The sequence below is a fragment of the Cuculus canorus genome, chromosome 2, assembly GCF_017976375.1.
Source record: "Cuculus canorus isolate bCucCan1 chromosome 2, bCucCan1.pri, whole genome shotgun sequence".
Lineage (NCBI taxonomy): Eukaryota > Metazoa > Chordata > Aves > Cuculiformes > Cuculidae > Cuculus > Cuculus canorus.
In genome coordinates, this window is record NC_071402.1 from 127,022,292 (window position 1) to 127,045,076 (window position 22,785).

The window sequence follows — 22,785 nt, forward strand, 5'->3', positions numbered from 1 at the left end:
ATCAATCTGGGATTCAGGTGAAGGGTGAAGCCCTGGGTGGATGGTGGCAGTGCGCTTTGTGCACAGGAAAATGGGATGATTCAGGGTGTCCAGAGTGAAGTTAAAAATACGCATTAGTTCTTTTAAATTGTTTTACTGGTTCTTGAGTGTCTGAATTCAGCAGTGAAGAACTCTTTTTACCTTCTGGGTGTAGTCCTGGCTTTTCAGGTAGTGAATATGGCAGAAGGTTTTAAGCTCACAGCATGGGCTTATATCTTTTCTAAATAAACCCCAGAAGCTTGAAGTGTGGGGAGAGCTCAGGCTTCAGTTTGTTAACCTACACTGGCAGCACCACTTTAGCTGATGTACAGGTTGGTGACCCAAGAGGGTACTTGCAAGGATGTTGTAAAACTGGATCACATTAGACCTATCTACTATAACTTTAAGCTTACCTTAATGACCTTTTTGTTTCCAATGAAAGCTTAAAATTTTAGCATTAGTGTTGGAAAAGGAGTACACTAGGATTTCTTTCGCCAGTGTCAAAAGATTATTTTCATTACTGAATTGAATCCTACTGGAGTGTCTTCAAGAATACTTGGCTTACTATGGGTTTCCCCTTGCTGCAAGTTTTTATTACTAAATAAATAACAGCATTTAGTATAGCTGTAGGCCAGGATAATTCTTCACAGTACATTGCAAAAACATGGTTTAAATTTTGGCTTTGGGCCTGCTAGAGGGTTTAAATAAAATGATACCTCACTTCCTGACAAAACCAAGGGTATTCTGATGTGAGTCTGTAAATCTGCCTTGCCTTGGTAATCGTGGCAGTAGGGAAGAGAGAATGGCAAAAGAGAACTTTTTAATGCAATCATCTACTGGTTGTAGATGATGTGGTGCTTTTTTTCTTTTTACTTTACCAAATGGATTTGTTTACTATTTAAAAACAAAAAACCGCCAATAGCTAACTAGGCTAGATAGTAGCCAAACATTGGTTGAGGCTTAAAATAGTTTTTAATTATTTCCCTCACAACTAAATGGATAATGTGACTTTGTGGCTTAAAATAAATGTCTCATCCTAAGGTAATTCATTTGCAACATATTTAGAGTAAATGAAAACATGTATTGGAGATATATAAAGGCTTAGAAACCAGTAAAGCTCTGATTATGCTCTTATTGATGCCTGGCACAAAATACTATTTACTTCAGTGTGTCCAATATTTTTAAAAATTTACAACCTTATCCCAAATGTTGCCATGGGTTTACCAACCACATACGTTTGATGGAGCAAGGAGTCTATGGAGACACTTAAAAACATAACTAGAAAAAAAAAAATTGTGCTGTTGGCAGGCTTGCAGGAAAAGACTGATGAATGTTCAAGTGAACACGAGAGGCATAAATAACAAACATGTCCCCTTACCAGCCCTGCAATGAGTGGGATCACATGTTCGCACTGACTGAAGGAGCCATTGACTACCTAGTGTCAACTGAAAGCAAGAGGGGGTGGGTTCATCTTGGGGAAGAACTGAGGAGGCAAAATTTCCAGGTATTTTAGTGATGGTGTTTGGGTTTTTTGTGTTTTTGGTTTTGTGTGGTTTGGGTTTCTTTCTTCAATATCATTCCCAAATACAATGTCCACTCTCCCAGCTCTGATGATTTGGGACCTACTTTTTTACCTACAACCACCTATTTGAAGAATCATAGCTTTATTTTTCTGAGTTTTCCTCCTTGCTTATCCATGCTTTGGCCACTCTGCAGACATGAGATGAGCAGGAATGCTTTTCCTTCTGATGATCTATCAGGTCATGGAAAAGCTCTCTTCCCTTATGTGTGATTTTGGATAGTTTGTAGGACTGATGCACCAGGGCTTGGCAGAAGACTTACAGTAAGCTTATCCCAAGGGCAGCCTGTTGGGCCTTATGGATCTTTTGTACCTCTGCAAGCAAGAGTTGCAGAAAGAAGAGTGAATCTGCGAACTTTCTTGGCTGAGAGTCCTTGGCTTCTAGTACTGGTGTAGAACAGTAGCCTTTGTCCTGAAGGGCATGGGGCAATATTTCAAGGAGAGGAAGAGCCTCACCCCAGATGAGGCTCTGGAAACTAAGAAATTACTGCTCTGCTAAGCCAGTTTGCTGTGAATAAACTATAATTAGGTAGGGATGCTAGCAGAGAGGTGATTCTCCTGGAAAAACCTTCTGTAGGGCTCCAGGGTCTGGTTGGAGTGAACCATCCTGATGATACCTGCAGTGTGTGGGCTTCAGGCAAGCCTAACACAATGGGGAAGCAGCGAGGGGTTACAGGGTTTAGGCACATCAGGCTAGATTTTGAACGGAGGTGGTGTAAATTTAGAAAATAAATAATGTCCTTTTTCTAAAAAAATAAATAATTTTTTTAGCTGTTAGGCCAGGGACAGACGGCTGGGGTTTCGGGGACTTGCAAGAGGTATGGAAGGAGGTGTATCCAAGCTGCTGCAGGAAGGAGCTGGACTAGTCAGAAACATTAGAGCTACTGGTGTGCAGAAGCAGTTGCTTAGCTTCATCCAATGGGATAGACTGATTTGCAGCTGCGTTAGATCCCTGTTTTTAATCATGATTAAATGACTGAGCAGGAAATCTGATTTAAGTTGACGTATCAAGTTTACTTCTGTACATTAGTTACCTTTCGGAAAGCCGTAGTGTAGTCTGTACCATCACAGCTCTCCTTTCCTAACAGTGAATATATCTTTCTATTTAAACAAGTATGCAGTTCACCATTTGCTTTGATTAATGTATTTTTTTCCATTTTCTGTTAAAAAATGATGATTGGTGCTTTTCTTATTTGCTTTATTAATTTTTAACTTCTGATTTTCATCAGGCTACATTTGGATGGAAATTGGAATCCAATTAATGAACAAAACCAGCATTTAAAATGGTTTTCATTAGCTAAATGTGCTGCATATAGACAAAAATTCCTTATCAAGCCTATTTTGTGTTTAGAGCATACTGAATTTTGTACAAACAAAGCAAGTATTATCAGCTGTTTATGAACTGAATTAATTGTTTCTGGTCATCATGCTCTTCAAGAACCTCTTTTAGTTCTATGAAATCTTGGTTTCTGAATCTTGGTTTCTGGAGCTTTTTTATTTTTTTTGGTTTTTTTAATTCTAAGGAATGAATGCCAGAGCTACACGAGGCAGAAACCTCTCTCCTCAAAGCCATATTCTTCGAGTGTATGCAGGCATCCTGCCCCTCTGCCCAGAAGATTATGTAGCTTGCTTTATGCTGTTTGGACCTGTTCAGTGGTAGGGTGGACTAGTCCTGTGCCCATTCCACAAACACCTCTAGGGTGGAAGAGATGGTCTGCATCATAGAACTCTCAGGTGGTTATTCACAAACTTGGGTGGGCATCAGGACAATGTGTCTTGGAGAACTTAGGTTAAAATATTTTACAAGATTTTTTTCCCACTTTTCTGTCATTTTCTGGGGCTAGGATGGTCTTGAATAAATGTATATGGGAGGAAAATAAAGCGAATGGGGAAGAGGAAGAAATTGCATAGTGTTCTCCATGTACAGGAGACCTTACTGCTGTCAAAAATTAGCTGATGACTACTTCCATGACTTAACAGACTTTACAACTTCAGGGATGAATGCCTACTACTTTAACATTTAGACTGAAAAATATTTTAAATTATAACTATACCATTAAGGTCCTTAAAATTATGAAGTAAAAAAGGTTAACTGAAGGATCCTCTCTAAAGTCATTAGATATACTCCAAGATAGATATACACATAATTTTTAGTTTTCAAAATTTAAGTATGTGTTTAGGCAGACTCACTTTAAGGGAGTGAATGTTGAAGCTCAGATTCCACACAGTGGGAAATTAGTTCTCTAAATATAGTGCTTCTAGCATATGTTTAAGATCTAGGAATCTATTTCTGATATAGCTCATGCTAGAAGTTCCTGGAAAGCTCCATGACTTATGTGGCATGGCATGGGGAAGATTAAATTATAGTTGATTTTCTTTCATCCTATGATCCCCAGAAGCATCTGTAAGATTGATGGGTGGTGTAGGCATTCCATTGCATTTTGATGTGTTTCTTTTGGAAGATAGTCTTCCAGTAAATACAAAAGGATTTTAAAATTATTGTGGGTAAGGAGGTGGACAGATAATAAATTGAACATGGTATTATGATACTCTCTTAAAAGCTTTAGCTAGACTTGATTTCTGCCAGAAGGAAAAAGAAAGAGCTTTTGTTTTTGATGTTCATGCTTTAAAACAAATCAGATAGTATGTTTTCTTGACTGGTGAGAAATCATTGTGGGGTAAGGAAATGGACGTAATTTCTCTAAATCCTGCATGATGTTAGACTGGAGATGAATTTGATTATATTTATGTGCCAGTGTGTGCTTCTGCAGACAAGAATTTGAAAAATGACAATGTGTAAACAGTTCAGAAACAGTTCAGTATCGACAGATTCTCCACTGTTCCTTAATAAACACATATCACTATTATACAAAAAGTGGAAGTTTAATGTTAAAGAAAGTTACTCATACAAAAATGATTTTAAAAGTCCTTTAGCAAAGAAGTTGAAATGTATTGACAAGTCAAAATTATGAGGAAGGATGAGAGGGAAGTGCTACAGTGAGTGACTTTGCATTTGGAAAGACACATGTACATCTTCTGTCTTTCATTGCTTTTGCCTATGCTTCATGTTTTAAGGGTGAGGCAGAAGAAAGGAATTTCAGTGGTGACTTAAACCTAGCCAAGAAAGTGGCTTGAAAATAAGCTTTGGGAAGAAGAGGGGAGAACTGTGCTGCAGGCAGATGGGCAACAGAGGGAAGGCAGGAAATATCTGCAAACAAAAGTATTGAAGTTTGATTTGTTTCTGTGGAAGAGAGACATGTCTGAAGGTGGGTTTAGGTAGAAGCTGTGTAGAATCTTGAAAATGAAGTCAGGTTACAGGTTTGATTTGTTGCAGTGTATACAACATTGGAATTAACTGGAAAGTTGTGTATGTTAGCTCAAAGTTTAGCTGGAAGAGAGCGTCCGGAGTTGCATGTGGGAGAGATTTTAGCAGTGTAATTTTGCAGAACGTGGAGCATGTGTGGACAATTGAAGGAGGAGGTCAGGGAGATGAGAAAGCAAGAGGTGGCTAAGCTGTCTGCACCTGAACTGGAAAGAGGTTGCCTTTAACAGCCAGTGCAGTTAGTATGGGTCCTTGTAATGAAGCTGGAAAACCCCAAATGCTTCATGAGTTTGTATTCATTTAGAAAAAGTGTTCTGAAGCAGTGAGATCAATCAAGTACCTACAGCAGAATTTCCAAATTACTGGAAATGTTGCTGGATTCGAGATGAACACATAAAAGGAGATGCTATGAGTACACTCACAGGATATTTGTAATAGTAAGAGAAGAAAATGAGTAATCTTGCAGAAAGGGGTTTAACATATATACTGAAGTGACTGATATCTTTCATTACAAACGTGCAGTTTCAGGGCGTAGTTTTGACATCATTTTAAACTGATATGTTGACAGATTAAAAGGAGTGTTCCCACCTTTTCCTATGCCCCGACCTAATTGCCATTGCTCCCTTTTTGTTCCAGGGCTGCCACTTTTGTAGCTCTCTGGTTATTCAGGTCAGGGATCCAGTGCTTGCATTAAAAATCAGCTAGAGCTGCAATCCTGCTGGCCACAGAGCACAGGGCAGTGGGGAGGCTGGGTGTGGAGGGCTGCAACCTGCATCCAAGGAAATAGTAGGCTTAAACCATCAGAAAAAGGCTGTGAATCCTGATGTCTTGTACGTGTGAAATCACAGGGTAAATTGTGCAACTGTTGCGATCACCTAAAGCAACCAGTAAAATGGGTTTCTATTCTCAACATCCTATTTTGGAGATTCTTCACCTGGTACGTAGAGCTCTGCCTTGAATTTGTCTCCCCTGAGGTTACAGTTGACTTGTGTTTACCAAAAATAAAGTGGCAAAATGTGGAAAGAAGCATTTTGTTCCAGTTTCTTTATGGTTGATGCAGTGGGACTTTGCTTCCCTTTGAAAGAAGTTGCAGAAATTTAATAGTAAGTGGAGATACAACTTTTTCAGGATTGCAGCTGCTTTTTGCTTTGCACTGCATATAGCATATCTTTTACTGAAAATATCCCAGGAAAAGCTGCTTTGGTGAGTGTCTGCATGTAGGCTTGTATTCTAACCAAAATACAAAAAGTAAAGCTAAATAAGAAAATCTTTTGTCCCATGTGCTCTGCATGGTGGCATGGAGAGAGTGATGATGAGGATGGTTGTGTTGTATTCAAATGACTGAAAGAAAAGGCTTGCTGACATTGTCTTGCTAAGGATGAACATAACAAACTTTGAAAATACGTAAGAAGGCAACATAGAGAAGGAAATTCTGTAAAAGGGGGGGGGTCTTACGGGTCTTGCATACCTCCTACTTTGAAGAAAGGCTTGTGTGAAATGCTTTAGGGAAGTAACTGGATGGATTAATGGTATGGCAGTGTAGTAGGCACTTGGCGGTGCTCCACTAGTCCAAGACAAGCTCTTCTGAGGCTGGTAAAATAGTTCAAAGTTTATCGTGTCTCATGTAACTCTGTGGTTTGACCATTGCTATGTAGAGAGGATCTCAAGTGTTATGTCGTGCTCTCCAGCTGGGGCAGCTGGCTGAAAGCAATAGGAAACTACAGTTGTGCCTGATGGCCAGGGGGCACAATGTTAGGGTCCGCTCACTTTTAAAAATGCCTAATCTGGCATTTAATTTACTTCCCTGCTTGAGGCCTATTGCCAAGGCTCCAACTGTTGCATAATGATACACAGGAGGAATCACTGACAGTTCTCAAGCTGGCTATCATTCCAGATCACTCCCACACAAAGGAAATTGTAGCATATATGTAACTCTGAGGCTTTTTGTGCTGCTTTCAGCACAATCTAAAGCAAAAAAAAAAAACACTAGGAAAATTAAAGAGTTTGCTTGCTCAGGCTGTAGCAACTCCACTTGTAGCATCCTCATCTGCAGAGTCCTGCATGTGGAAGAGCATCCAGACAGTGACAGGTAAGAATGGAGGCCTCATAAAGAAGCAACACCTTGCTTGTTTTTTAAAACTCTAAGCATTCAAATTGCAACTGTTTTATGAAAGATGAAAGAATCCTCTTTTGGCTCAAACTGTTCTTTCATGTTCTGTGAATTTAGTGATTCGCAGAAAAAGCCAGACCCTTAATATTCAGACATCACAGGGCATCATGAGATTTCCCCCTCATTTCCATGCATGCCTGTTCCCAACCCGTTTTCCTGTCAGTCTGATTCGTAATGTTCAAAAACATTCACTGCATATTTCCTTCTTCCCCACAGCAACAGCCCGAGTCTGAGACTGTTCATCTGTTCATCCCAGCCTTGGCAGTTGGAGCTATTATTGGCAAGCAGGGACAGCACATCAAACAACTTTCTCGTTTTGCTGGCGCGTCTATTAAGGTATTATTACACTGACTAACTTTCTGTCTATTCTACATGACACTTTCAGCAAGTTTGCACAAGCAGTGTTTTTGTGAATGTCCTCCCTCACTCTGTGCTTAGAATGTGGTGTGATAAATGGTACGTTTGTTTATAAATCATCTTTTAATCTTCCTTGAGACAAGATAATTGGAAGCATGTTTTCAAACGTCTCCTGAGGTGTGAATTATAAGCTGCAAAGAAAACTACTTTGGTGGTCTCAATTTCTTAGAAACAGACTTAAGTCTTAGTGATGCAGTGCTTAAAGGCTTTCTTCCTCCTTTTGGTAAAATGAAAATTGGTGAGAGAAATTCCCCTTCTAAAAACAGCAGCACAGGTGAAGTCTCCTGCTGCTGTGGCCGGCCTTGCTCTGTTCCAGGTGGATCAGCATGGGCTGTCAGGCTTGGATGGATCCATGCTGAAGCACTTGGGTTTTAACATCCCTCCTGTAGTCTGAGCTCCTGGGGCTGGTCTATGTTTTAATGTCGTGTTTACCTTGGCACACTGCTTTAACATCCAGCTGTTTGTGTGTTGACCACCTCGGTGTAGCTAAGATTTGCTTGAAGCAGATGTAATGAAAACTTGAATTTTATCCAGTTTGGTGAAATATTTGGCTCTTCCTTGGCTATGTTATACCCCCTAAGGTAGCGGTAGTTGCAGTTGTAGGAAGGCCTTGGGTTTTTGCTGCCAGTGCTATTGTAACCACGAGTATCTCCTCTAGATGCTTCAGATTCTTTTTTTGTAAATGGCCAGTTCTGCTATTCTGTGCTGTAAAGATAATGTTTTGGCCTAATGTAAAAAAAAAAAAAAAAAGTGCATCATGTAGCTCTGTTATGTGCTGTTAGAGACATTCTCCTGTGCAGGTGAAGCAAATATTCTTCTCAGGTCTCTTTTTGCAGATATGGCCTGGTTAGTGAGTGCTATGGAGCAGGGATCTGCCGAAGGTGAAGGGCAAAGGGAAAGGAGCCTACCGATGCTGAGTTGAGCTCGGTGAAGCCAGTGAGGCTGCGCTTGGCTTGGAAGGTGTTAATCTAAGAGTGCAGAGCGAAATAATTGGGGAACCCTGATGAATGAGTTGTGTGTGCGGTTTACTACATGCCAATCCATTTACTGGCCAGTCAACTGACTGGCATGCTGCTCAATTACATCCTTTATTGAGCAGTACAATAAACAGTTGTTATACTACCTGGATGATTTACATTAGTAGAGCACTAATAATTATATTTTTAGGGGGAAAAAATGGAATAGGAGAAAGTGAGAGGTGTTAATTTTTCTGTACCAGACCTATCTTGCATAGGGCCATGACCCATGGTGTATTTTCTCTTTCCCTCTCCATTGCTGTAGCTTACATCTGAAGATTCAGTGGTCTGTGGAAGGTACTGCTAGGTGGAGGGAGATCTGTGAGATAATCTGGACCTCCAAGAACCCGTCCAAACTGGTTCTTTAGTTGGTCCTTGGAAGGCAGTTTAGTGGAAAGGGAGTTTCCAATGTTTCTTATGCATTGGGCTAACGGTGGCCTCAGGCTTGCTCTACTAGTTGGCACCTCTCTACCCAACACGTTTAGCATATCTATATTAATTGAAATTCAATTAAAAGCTTGCAGAAGCTCTGGTCTTTTATTCCTTCAGTAGGAATAAAGTAGAGAAGATTTTTGTGGAAATAGGACTAAATCGTAATAGAACTGTATCAATAAGGGGTATGCTTCTTAAGTTGGGGAGTTACATGCATGTTTATCAATTAAAATAAAAATGTGACTTCATCTGTAATCTGACCAAACAACATGGAGCTTGCTTCTGTATGAAAGTAAATGATAAATAAAACAGCCAATAGTATTTTATTCAAAACTTCTGAATTTCCCTTGTGTTGACCACCTGCCCTTTGTTGTAACTTTTTAGCAAAATAGTAAATCATAAATCATCAAGGAATTTGTGCTTTTAGGTAAGAGTTGGAGGCAGTGCTGCCTGAGTAACTTAACTTGCCAAACCGTAGTAATTGTACTTTGTAGAGAAGTTAAATCTTTGTGCATGACACTCTGAACGTGTTTGGAGTTGTGCTGCATACTGTTGCACATGAAAACAATTTATATCCGCATGCATCTTGATTGTGCTCGTGCTGAGCTTCGTAACTCTTTTGAAGCTTCTTAGCCATCAAGTAAGTCTAAATAAACTGTGAATGCACAAGGGTTTTCCATGCAACTGGTGTCCAGCCTGTTTCCTCAGAGGTGTACATGGCTGTTAACATGTTTGGGTTGCATTCCTGTGCCAAGGGTCATTGCTCGGAAATGCAGGCTTGGCGTGGGGCTCTGGCAGACTGAGCTGTTCAGCACAAAAGCCGGGCAGAGATTTCTGGGCTGTCTGCTCCCCATTCTGTACTACAGCGCTAGGACCTATTGGGAACCATTGGCATCTTGTTGGCTGTCAGTCATTCCCCGAGTTAGTCCTTCCTATCTCTGAAGGAGTTGGGAGGAGCAGTATAGTATTGGAGTGTATAAAATTGTCGGCTTGTGATTTGGTATACGGAAGACTGGTTGTTTTCTGGTTAGGAATGTAAAACTGTTTCTCTCACAAGTTAAAAATTCACTGCTTGGATACTATTTACACGTATATAACTTGTCCTTCCAAGAACAGACAGACAAAATTAACACTGAAGTCTCTTAGGTTGCCCTTTCAGATATTAAAATGTTAGTCAGTACACGTTTCTTTCACAGCCCTCAGCCATATCTTACTCTAGCTCCTGAGAACAGGACATTCTGGGATAAAAGCAAAGTGAGAAATGTCTGAGAACATTTAGACACGCGTAAGATGTAATGAGGGCCAGAGGGAAAATATTTTTCCTAAAATATCAGTACAGCCCTGGTGTTCACTAGGAAAACCTGAAGTGAATGAAAGGTAAAATACGATGTCCATTTCACATGAATGGCAATTCCCAGGCTGAGCTCTGTGCCGTCAGCTGCCTCCAAATGTGCCTTGAAATTTTGTCCCTCTGTTATTCCAAAGAATGAATGGATTTTGGTCTGTGCTTGCTCTTACCACGGCATCATGTCATATAAATGTGCTGCTGTAAAATGAATATGTATTTTCAGATATAGCCAACCAGAATGCAGAAATCGTATGAAAAATAAATATGCAAACCAGATTGCTAGTATGTAATGTCTTCTCCATCTTAGGGTACAATAGAAATAATTATGTAAACTTTGGTTAGCAAAATTCTTTAGTGAAAATGATGCATGGTGACTTGTAATTTGTCTGAAATAAACTACAGCTGTTAAATATGAAAAACATCCCTATGCCAACAGCTAAGATGAAATCCTGTAGCATTTAATATATTGGCCATTCAACAATGGCTATGTAACACTAGATGCAACAATGGAAATGTCAGTTGTGATAAACAAAAAATCCATCCAGAATGTCAGAGGCTAGTTTGAATTATTTAATGCCACTGGAGTCTGGGAACAACACCTACAGAAATTTTACTCTTGTTGTGCCATGAACTATCTGAAGATCCTATCGGTGTCGGTCTTTAATGTGGAGCTTAATTTTTGTTTGGGTGACACAAATATCTGTAGATACAAACCCCTCGGTAACTGTAAGTTCATTGTCCAGCATAAGGGAATGTTTTGGATCTGATTAGTTACAACAACAAAGTGATCATCTGCTCTCAGGAGGGACAAACTCTTGCTAATGAGCAAAACTTGTTAGAAAGGCTGTTTAAGTTAGTGGGGAGGGACAGGGTTCTTGGTCTATTAACCATACTTGTCTTTTTGAAAGCTATGTGTCTTGCATCACTCATAGCCACATGAAAATGGCTTGTGGGATTTTGCCATATGTGAAAGAGCAGCTTTGCCTTTTAACTTTCAGAAGTAAATTTCCTTATGGTTTAGCCAATTTCTCTGTATTTCATTATAGCTAATTAATGCACTTTAAAGAGAACAAACCCATCATGACTGAAGTGCAAGGCTGCTGCTGTAACGAATAATTTTTCACTCTTGAACAGAATGTGAGACTGAAACGGGGAGGAGGTGGCTTTAAACTATTCCTTCAAAAGACAACTACCAAAAGCTATGTTTATCCATTCCAGATTGCCCCTGCTGAAGGACCAGATGCCAAGCTGAGAATGGTTATCATCACTGGACCTCCAGAAGCTCAGTTCAAGGTATAACATATAAAAACTTGTCAGTTTGTAGTGGCCTTTGCACTGTAAGGGACAATACTGAAAACAAAATACTTGGTTCCAAGCACCGTTTTATTCAGAGTAAATACTTGCTTTTTGCCTTTCTTTTGCCAAAAGGTATCTCATGTGAATAGATGGGTAATACAGCTGGTCATCTGAAAACTAGTGGGAGTTTCATGTAAGTTGGAATCGGATCTAACATGGAAAATATGGCCATATTACATTCCTGATTTTCCCTTTTACCTGTAAGCGCCATAGTTCAGTCTTTATAGCCTGTCTTAATACATCCAATGGTTTAGAGAGTTGAAATAACAAAGCTGACTAGATGAGAGGCTGAGTCTTCCTTAGGTTACTGTTGCATGCCAAGTGGAAAATGCTGTTTGAGGAACTCTATGCAAGATTTCTAATTGTATTTCCACTGCAACTATAAGGAGATACTGATTATCCCATTTGTGTTCAAAATGAGTTCTGGAGTTGTCTTCTGCCTCGAATGTCAAGGGATAAATCTAGTTACCCCGAAAGTAGTTGATGACATTAGGAGTGATGCAGAGAGCTCAGTGTAGCAGCCCAACCTCATCACAGATGAGGCCCAGAGCAGCTAGAAAGTCACTTGAGAGTTCATGTCCTGGCATCATTCTCTTGCCTGTTCTCGTTTTTGTCTTTGTATTTTTGCTTCGGGGCATCTTACAAGAAGGAGGTGCACGAACATCAGGTTATCTAGAATCAGTTTCATTAATGCCTTTAGGAGTTTTGGAGAAGTATCAGGACAGGTATTTTGCAGTGGTAATCGTGAACTACATGCATTTGAGACTATTGCTCAGTTACCATCTGCATTTGAGAAACTATTGAAGGCAAAGCATGACTTAGGAGCTCCTGTCTCCTTGAGGTTTTCTGTGTATGTGGGCTTGGCCACATGGCATGTTCCACATACAGGGTGCTTTTGTGATCTGGGATTGGCATAAGATTCTGGCTACCTTTTCTTCCCATCAGATATCACTGAACTTCAAGCAACAGCAGGCTGAAGTAGTTTTGGGTGTCCCTTATCCTGAATTTTCATGTAGGCAAAGGCTTGTCCTTAAGCTTTCTCCCTAAGATAGAACTGAAATCCCACAGTTCTTTTGCCAGATCTTCTCCCTGACCTGGATCATGCAAGGAGGGAAGTCTCCCTTTTCTGCACCCCGTAACTAACATTTAAAACCACATCAATCAGTCACTCCTCTACACCTGGGCTTCTGCTTGCAAAGAGGGATCAATGTATTAGCACAAGCCAGTGCTTCTGAGTGTGCTGGTTTTGTGAAGGAGAGGCATAGTCTCTTGGGGCTTCTTGCAGCTTCAGTTGTTGTAGTCTTTTACTGCTCTTTGAGCAATGGTCTCTTGACTGAGATGGGCAGTTCAGACCCTTCTTTTATCATCGCTGTTAACCTGAAGCATACCTTGCAGTCAGGGCTAAGCTTTGGTAACACTGTCCGTAAGTTCTGTTTAAGAAGGATCATCCCTCTCTCTTTGAGCATAGGCTATTTCTTGTTAAGCACCAAGAACCTAATCTAGGTGAACGACAACTTGAAGAGGGAATAGCTGCTGTTCATATGATTAGCCAGCTCTTGGAGAGGCGATGTCATCCCAGAGTCTGAGAGTCTGGCATCCTTTCCCTACTACATTGTGTTTTGCTGTCTGTGATTCATGTCAGTGGTAGCTGCAGTGGCTGCACCCCTTTCTTTCTCCGCTGCAGTAGCCTGAGGATGTTGTGGTGTGCAGGGCTATTTATTAGCAAGACAACAGGAAGAGAATATGCCACTGTTTATGGGCTCTGCTGCAGTGCTCCCCAGAGTTAAGGCATACCCGTGACACCAATATGCAGAGATGATCATATTGCCTTGCGTCTGGCACATGTGCAAGCAAAGTGGAATCTAGCACAGACATTTCAGCCACTATTTTACTGTGAAGGAGGCGCAGCTCAGTTGGGTTGTTTCCTTTTCTTAAAGGCTTTCTGAAGAGCTGAAAGATTTGGGATATTGGGAATGCATCTAATATTTAAGAAGTCAACATCCCACTTTCCTTTATAATTCAGTAGTAATGAATTCTTTTTTGCTGTGATACCTCTCACTGAGCCCTGCAGCCTGTGCAGGTTGTCGAGGTGTTATGCACACAAAAAGCATTGCTATTGAAATGATATTCTCTCTAACGAATCTGGAAATAGTTTCAAAATCTCCAGCTCAAGAGGATGGCTGGGAGTGGTAGTTTATCTGCTCTTGGCAAACCCTTTTGAAGTGCTTTCCTGGAGCAGGAATCTCTGTTAATCTAGAACATAGTGATTGTACTGAGTTTTCGTATGGCTTTTTTAGGTAATCTTTTGTCTCACTGGAAATATGACAGCTTTTGTCTTGTGTCGGGGTCATTTGCCTTGTACTGTCTCACCTTAGGTGAAAGCCACGTGCTACAGATTTTTCCATACTCTTCGGGTGGGGTCTGACTTTTCCAAAATACTGAGTACTCTCAGCTCCAAGGTCACAAGGTCTTTAATCTTACCCATTCTAGAGTAACATGAACTTGAGTAGGCTTTTATAACATGAGCTAGAAATAAGATAAAATAAGCTGGTGATATTTAAAGTAATTATCACATCATGCAGTCTTTTGGGACTTTTCATTTCCCATTGCAGTGTGGTGGTCTGTAAGATGAGTGGATTTAGTGTGTACACAGTGTCAGGGTTGATGAGCGTGATTTAGAGAAGTTGATAAAGAATCTGAAATGGAAAGGCTTTGTGGTCACAGTTTTATGGTCTTTTCTTTCTTCAGTTTCTCAATAGAAATGTTCTTTCGATGTTTTTACGAGATGCAGAGTAGAGGATATCATTACTGAAGAATTCACTGATGAACAGAGGATAAGGAATGTGTTTAAAAATCAGCAATATTCATGAGCTTAGTGGACATTATTCTTGCTACCTGGCACTTGTGTGTTTCGCAGCAAAGGGAATTGTGTGCTGATCAGAGTGATACTGTACCCATGGTGCTATTTAGATCTGAGCAATTTGTTTTTTCACTTTAAAAGACTGGGCAAGCTCAGATTTGTCTTTTTAAACAACACTTTGTAATGGATTGTGAAAGGAAGCTGTTTGCTCTAATTGGAGTCTTTATCCCATGACTTGTTTGGGGAGTGGGTAGCCTTTCGCCCCCTCCCCGCTTAGTTTAACATCTTTAAAAGAATGGGTTTCTGAGACAATTGTATTTTGTGCTTCTGGGTGTCATGAAAGCTTCAGCCAGGTAGTCCTTCTCTCCACTGCTCTTTACTTCTACAGAGATGCAGTAGTTTATTATTTTGCCTTTCAGTAGAAATGCTGCTTTTAAAAGAATGATCTCTGCTAAATTGCACCTGGTTTGTCATGCAGCCTAAAGTCGCACAGCTGTGCTTCCTAGTTTGGCACAAAGACTTCTTTTGGAAAAATAGTTGCTGTATTTATTAGGGAAAACGCTTTGTCAGGGCTGTTTACTGAGAACTCTTCTTTCTGTGGAACTTCTTGAAGTTAACTAGATTTCAGGGAGAGCGTTTTCTAACCAAAAACATTTTTGCAGGCTCAAGGGAGAATCTATGGAAAACTTAAAGAAGAAAATTTCTTTGGACCTAAAGAAGAAGTGAAACTTGAGGCTCATATAAAAGTGCCATCCTATGCTGCTGGTAGAGTTATTGGGAAAGGAGGCAAAACAGTAAGTAGCCAAAATAAACCTTTCAGTGTTGTTCAGTTCTGTTTCTTATTTTGTATGTGTATGTGTGAGTAAGGCTTAAACACGTAGCTAACCAACAGCCAGTGCTTTGAAGTCACATTCAAGCAGGTGCTGTTTTCTTAGCTGCACTTGTTAAGCTTTCCTTTTTTTCTAGTATTGGAGTCAAGAGAAGCTGATCTCATAGAATGATTGATTTATTTCATCCAAAACTAAATCTAATAAAAATCGCTAGTCACAGCCTGATCTGAAGAGCTTTTATTAATCGAGATGTAGTTCTTATGTTTTGAATGAATAAGTTTCCTACTCAAGACCTGTTTCTGTGAGCCTTAGCTTGTGCCAAATTTTGCAAAAGTTTTCACAAATCTTGTTTAATTAAAAATCAAATGCAGTGAGTCCAAAGGGGGCATTTCTGGCCAAAACTGAGTGAAAGCTTAATTTCTAAATAAGTGGTAGGAAAATAAGACATGTCCAGACCTCAATGTTATAAAAAGCCCCTGAGATATATCTTTGTTGCAACTTATTTTGGTATTTCTTAGGCTCAGCTTGGTGCATACAGTAACATCCCTGAGATTGTAGTCCTGAAAAGATGCTGGCACTCTATTTTCACGTGGTTCTAAGTCAGATCTAGGTGGTGTTTGCAAAGAAATGGTTCAGTCTTGGGTCTCCATCCTTGAGTACAATGGGGTCTTGAAACTAAGCATCAGGAGCCTCTTTCATTATTTGCAGTGATAAGAGGTTTAAGGGCAAACATCTCTGAAAATATATTAATGTAAAGCATTTTTTTATTAAATAATGCTCTGTATTTATAAAATAAAATGAGTATAAATGGGAGAAAGAGTCTAACCTTACCTCTAACTAATAATATGAAACAGGCTGCTGAAAATAGTTTGGGCGCTTCTCATTGTTCTGTTTCGGTTCTCCATCTTGTGGAGGTTTTTCAAGGGAAAAAGGTATAAATACTTTGCCATCTTTTTCTTCCTTCCCTACATTATGTTGTATGAGTTTTCTGACCTTAAACTTTTAAACTCAACTGTAAGCACTGTGGCATCTATTTGCTTTTTTAAGTCATGTATTTAACACCTTCTGTGTGTTGTATTTAGTCTTTGAAACACTTCTACAAACCTAGAGAACTTGGTGCTAATTTATGTTGGAGACGTGAGCGGCTCATCTTGCCGAGTGCGCACTGCTGAAAAAAAATGCTTTCTGTTAGTGGGTTTCTTACTTAAATGTTACTTAGAGGGTTATGTTTCTGTGGTCAGCAGTATATTTTGAGCCTTGGTGGTTGTGGGATAATTGTTTAAGGTTTTCTGACTTTTACTCTCTATTTGTAGGTAAATGAGCTTCAGAACTTGACAAGTGCAGAAGTTGTAGTCCCTCGTGACCAGACACCTGATGAAAATGATCAGGTGGTTGTGAAAATAACTGGTCACTTCTATGCATGCCAGGTAGGATGACTGAAATGAATTTCTGCATTATCTTGATGCTTCCGCAGTCTTTTATAACCATGTGCAGAGCCAAGGGATCGAAGACTTTTACTCAGGATACAGAAAGCCCAACTCCTCTCATTGACTTGCTGCAATAAACTTTTCTCGTGCCTGCAAGAAATGTATAATGACATTGCACTGTTACATATGTAAAACAATTGCCTTAAATTCTCCTAGAGATATATGTAGGCTCTAGTGCTGCTGAAGCTTTCAAAGCAAAAGAAAACCCAAGTTGTGATTGGACTGAAATTCAGATGGGCGATACAAGCCATCTTATAGTACCTGACAAGAACAGCACCCTTGTATGCAATTTGTCGACATCTCCCGATCTGTTGACTTAATATCATAAAGAAAAGGATCACAAGATTCTTTACTCTGAGTTCAGACCAGTTCCTTTTGATACTTTGCTACAGGTGACTTGTAGATCAGAAAGGAGACAGGAGGGTTGCAAAGTCCTGTAAGTCTGACCACCTGGATTCCCTGGTGTATAAAGCAACTATGCACTCTATTAATGGAGCGGTGGTTATAAAACATGAGTATCTCCAGAGGAGTAAAATGAACGTTGCCTGTAGCTTCAATAGTGTTACCATTGGTAGTCATCTTTCTATGCTCGTGCTTTCTGTATTACAGATGTGAAAACTGACTATGTGGGTAGCTGTGGTAGGTGGAAAAAGAAGGAAAATTAAGTTGTACATCATGACTAACTCAAGTGTATTTTAACTGACGAGTAATCTTGTTGGTACGAGGAATTTAGTTGTTCCAGATTTTCTTAATCCCAGTAGCATCTGTAGTCACTTGTAAACAGCAATCACTGTAGCATGGCGTCATGATGGGTTGTTTCTTCTTTGTGTCCTTCAGCTTGCTCAGAGGAAAATTCAGGAAATACTGGCTCAGGTAAGAAGGCAGCAGCAACAGCAAAAAACATTGCAAAGCGGACAGCCTCAGCCGAGACGAAAATAAAGGTTTAGGAAATGGCCCATCAGAGACAGATGCCAGACCAAAGACAGACTGTGCGACAGACGGGTGGTGAGCACCTGTTGAAGTTATGCAGAAGATCCACCAAGCCAATCACCTGTTCGAGGACCAGGCAACCGTTGAACGCTGTCTCTGAGAATGTATTCTTTAGGCTCTCTCAAACTTTTGAAACCCAGCTTTAAAATAAGGACCCCTTCACTTCCCTTTTGTTCTATTCTCACAATTTAACATAAACTCGTTAGTCTTTTTTATTGTTCTTATTATTCCCCAACAATTTTAGAACTTGGTTTAATGAAGCTTTCTCTTCTGAGTTCACTGGTTAAAAAAAAAAAGAAAAGAAAAAAACCAACAACAAAAAAAGAAAAGGCATTGCTCTTATAAGTCCCGTTGTAAGAGAAGAAACACATTTGGAGGGTGGGATTGTGGGTGGGCTAGGGTTAGAGCAAGGGTATCGACAAAGAGTTTAAGTGTTAGTCCCAACGTTGAAATAAGTGGCATTTTTTAAAAAGAATTTGGTTGCATTTTTACATGACACTGCCATAAATAACCTAAGGGAAGTGTTGAATGGTGTTGGCCAGGGCATAAAAAGATAAATATGCATTTTACTAAACTACCTCAGGCATTTAGTACCTCAATGAGAAATTGTTCCTTTTTTGCTTTTTTTTTTGGTATTTTGTATACTTTATAAAGCTAATAGTTCTTGAGCATTTTATTTTTTTAAAAAAAAATTAAAATTTGATCAGCCACCAGCCAGGAGTTCTTGCAGACTTACTGGGGAAAAATATAGTAGAGCACTTCTAGCTGCTGGCTGATGGGAGTAAGGTGGGTAAAAAAAACACAGCCTCAGGTTTTCTGGGGGCTTCAACACCATCATTTGTTTAAAAAAAAAAAAAAAATTCAGTGAATGTTCAAAAGATAGCGAATGATGCCAACATTCTGATAGCAGCAATGCCGTTTAGTTTTCTTTTAAGATGGGATGAAAAAGTTTGTGACGGTACTTTTTTGGGAACAGGACAAGGAAGTGATGGCAAGAGGCTGGGGTTGGGGGAAAAATTTAGAAGGCTGCAAGAGGCTGAATTTTTTTTTGTGCTACTTGATTGAATGCATGAACCCTTTGTGCCTTTGACCATCACTACCTAATAATGCTACATTTAACCATTTGCAGCCCATTTGGACTTTGCCATTTTGTTCAAAGAGCAAGCTTCATCTTCAGTTTGATAGAACACTCGATCTGCTAGAGCGTACAGGAGGCCAGGAGGGTCTCTGCTGTCTGCAGATCGCATCATACTGCTTTCAGTTACCACGATGGGGGAAGGTCAAACAGTGTTTGATCACATTGAAAGATAATGAAAGGCTAAGTTTACATATCCAGCCGCTGTTATGGGCCACACTAAGCCACTTTGAAGGTTTTAAAAACTATTACAAGAAAAAGAAAAACCAACAACCTCTCTAGCCTGGCTTATAATAGATGCAGCAGGATTTATGCACGTTCTGCAACCAACCATTAGAGAAGAAAAAAACAAAAACAAACAAACATCAAAAGGCAGGGATAACAGGAAAGTTACCAAATTTTTTAATTGCCGAATGTAATTTGAATGATGATTGTGGTAATAGTGACACATTCAAGTTTCTACAATAAACTTCAGTCTACCTCAGTTTAAGAAGAAAAAAAAAATGTGGCAACACATGGTGCATAAAGACTGCTGTGTGTGTGTGTGCGCGCGCGCGCCTGTATGTGTGTGGTCGACAGAGCCATGCTATTACCTCTGAACCTTTTTTTGTGATGTTTTTTGTGCATGAGATGATCAGAATCACCATGCTGCACTGATTTGAGGGGCACAACGAGCAAAAACATTTGTTTCATCATTTTGTTATCTACCTCTTAGGTTCATGTTGAAATAGAGGCATTACTACATAGACTAGATAATTTTCCCAAAGATCATTGTTGTACAGATTAGATAATTTTGAAAATGGTCTGAAGTGTTTTTTCCTGCATCTCTTCTTTACTAATTGGTTTAAAAACCACAGACTTATGTTGTAGTTTTAGCAAAGAAAAATGAGTTTCTTTTCCTTTTTTGACAGTGACCTTCATCTAGCCTTTAGGATAACTTTTTTTTCTTACAATGAATTTAAAATTACTGAAGTATGAAAAGTCATAGCATTTTAACTTTTGTTGAGGCTTAAGTCAGTCTGATGTTCCTTTCTTAACATTTGAGAAGGATTTGACTTCATTATTTTCCATAAAAATTACTTTACGAGTAGGCGCTGCATTTACATCTGCTGATTTAAATACTGTCATTTCTTAAATTTCTAGACTTAGTATGGTAAATCATGTTTTTTCTTTTCAATTGAGACTTGGTAATTTGGAGTATTTGGGAATAGCTAGAAAGTAAATACTGTAAATGATTTCAATTTCCACAAAGTATGGATCATTTTTCATCTGTAATGTGCCCCCCAATGCAGCTCCACTTGCCAGATGCCTCTGAATGGAATAAAGAGTTTAACTCCTATCATCAGATTAAGTTGTGTGGTGTGTTTTTAAACTAATGAGGCATAGGGACAGACTGTTCTAAATAGTTACGGTGCTTGGATCAAGTTTGCATTCTGTCCATAATAACTGGATAAGGATGCAGTCACCCCCAGGTATCCTATAGCTGTCAGGGCATCCAGCAGTCAGAACACAATGTTTGCGCTTCCCAATAATAAGCAATGACTTTTGTGGCTTATAATTAACGTTTTCCCTCTTACATAACGATGCTCTACAGGCTGTAGTACAACCGGTAGCTGATGGCTTCAGCCTTACACATCTAGCTTGGGCTGATTGGCTGTGGAAGGGATGTGTAGTCAGCAGTCCTGACCCAGGGCAGATACGAAGGAATCCTTCACAGGTTTGAAGTGAGATCTGAATTGCAGTTAAACTTTCTTTTTTGGCTGCTTTTACCCAGTCTTCGATGCTAGCAGCGTGCTGAAGCTGTGTAATGAACGTGGCCCTAGAAGCCTGGATAGGCAGAAGCGGGCACACTGGCAAGAAAAAGTGATGGCAACCTCTCTCTCACTCCTACCACCACCCAAACACACAGCACTTGCCGGTGAGGTGGTACCACTTCTCCATTCAGATCCTTGTTATCATTATCTGGAATAGAAATGAGACTAGATGCTAAACTGTGAACCCTTTAGGGTGAGAGGGAGGGGTTGGGGCATGAAGGAGAGTCATGGATAATATAATTCAGTATCTCTTAAAGAAGAGTGGAAAACCAAACCTGTTTTCCAAACTCTTGCACCCTCCCGCTTGTCTTCAGAGCTCATTCACTGGGACCAGCCACCAGAAAGAGGGAACTGAAGAAACGATGCCTGTAGAAGACACTGCATAGGGTTTTGCAGGGATTTCTCAGGGAACTCCTGGCTCATTTTTTCCAGTATTGAGATATCAACTCTGAACTGGCACCCCTGTCATTAGAGAAACATGAGTTAAGCCTTTCTCTGTATCACTGGTGCATTTGTGAGAGCTAAACCCCCAACTGTTTTAAGCATTCGCTTAATCATGATGCTTTTATTTGCTTCTAACCTGCCAAAGCTTTTTATTCCTAAGCTGCAATTTCCAAGGCATGCGCTCCTTGTGTTGGTTTCTGTTAACTGAAGCATGGATGCTGTGCAGGACGGCGTGGGCTCAACGTGGTACTAGGGCAGAGGATTTTTAAATGAACGTGAAAAATTGTGGAGCAAGCATCAAGCTGGGCTGTAAGAGACGTGAGCTCAACCAATGAAAGCAAACACTGCTCCATGACGAAGTTATTCAAATGTAGAGCAGGAAATTGGCAAAATATTAATACAAGTTTCTCCTGTTCATCCCATCACCAAGGGATCCTGCACAGAGCCAAACCTGCATTCACCTCTGTACAGGATGAGTCTATAGACTCGTTGACAAGCTGCTCAGTATTTTTATTTTACACATTAATCACCTTATCCATAGAACTGAAGCCATTTCCAAATGTTTTTCTTCCAAGGGAGGTTTGACTTTGCACAGCAAAGGTCATCCAGACTATCTTTGTTAACTCCTACGTCCCAGCTTTTAAGAGGGTCAGGCCAAACGCTCACCAAGTCAGGCTGGTAACCTGGCTGCGGCTTTGCAGTCGCTTGGCCCCAATGATGACTGCTTCTCTTAAATGGGATGAGGGAAGTTCTTTTCCTGAGCTCTCTCTTCTGATTATTTAATAGCAACCAGTGGATGTTGCACAGAACTCCTCACAATGTGCCTTGGCTGTAAATTCAGTTATGCTTTTTCATTTATTTTACTAGGGTTTTGTCTGCTCAGTTCATTTGATGGGTTTTTTTTTGGTCCTGTCTTGCAGAGTATTACCCCTTGACAACTGCGAGAGCCCGAGTCTGTTCATATGGAAGCTGTTCCCTGTGTCTTACTGTTCCTTTCTGGGTGCTCCTTTTGTTACTGTGCTCTTTGAGATGAGATACTGGATATGGTTCTTGTTACTAAATGTGGGTTCATATAATGGCATGTTTGCTGAACCTGCCTCTATTCATCACGTATTACTTATCTTCAGCAGCAGCAGTAAAAGGCAAATGGTTTCAGGGAATGATCCAAAGTTACTCCTACGTATCCCTCCTAGGAGGAAATGCCTGATTTAGAACCCATCACTCTGTAAGACAGCCAAGGTTATCTTTTTCTCGTGTGGATTACTTATTGCCAAGTATCTTGAAGCATTCTGAAAATCCTTCTCTGCAGTCAGGTTTCCCAACAATCCCTTCATTTTGTGGGCAAAGATGTTTCATCTGCATAGTTTAACTATGTTTAATAAATGCTCCTCACTTCATTTGCAGAACTATCTACTGCCTCGTAACAAAGAGCAGGTGAACTCATGAGCGGTTATTCCTGAAAGAACAAAGGGCAGACACAGCATGAAAACCTGACCAGCCTGAAAGGAGGGAGAAAGGTTCTTGTCATGTGTTTTCCAATTTATTTATTTTTTATTGAAGAACCCAA

General features: G+C 40.0%; 1 protein-coding gene across 2 annotated transcripts in view; it reads left to right on the forward strand.

Moving 5' to 3' along the window:
- Positions 1-22,719, forward strand: part of IGF2BP3 (insulin like growth factor 2 mRNA binding protein 3) — a 111,242-nt gene extending 88,523 nt beyond the window's left edge. For both annotated transcript variants that reach the window (XM_009570854.2, XM_009570853.2), the window contains 5 exons: positions 7,306-7,425; positions 11,521-11,595; positions 15,181-15,312; positions 16,662-16,775; positions 17,673-22,719. In XM_009570854.2, coding sequence (XP_009569149.1) covers positions 7,306-7,425; positions 11,521-11,595; positions 15,181-15,312; positions 16,662-16,775; positions 17,673-17,774 — 543 coding nt within the window. In that variant the 3' untranslated portion in view covers positions 17,775-22,719. The remainder of the gene's footprint in view (positions 1-7,305; positions 7,426-11,520; positions 11,596-15,180; positions 15,313-16,661; positions 16,776-17,672) is intronic.
- The last annotated feature ends 66 nt before the right edge of the window (positions 22,720-22,785 follow it).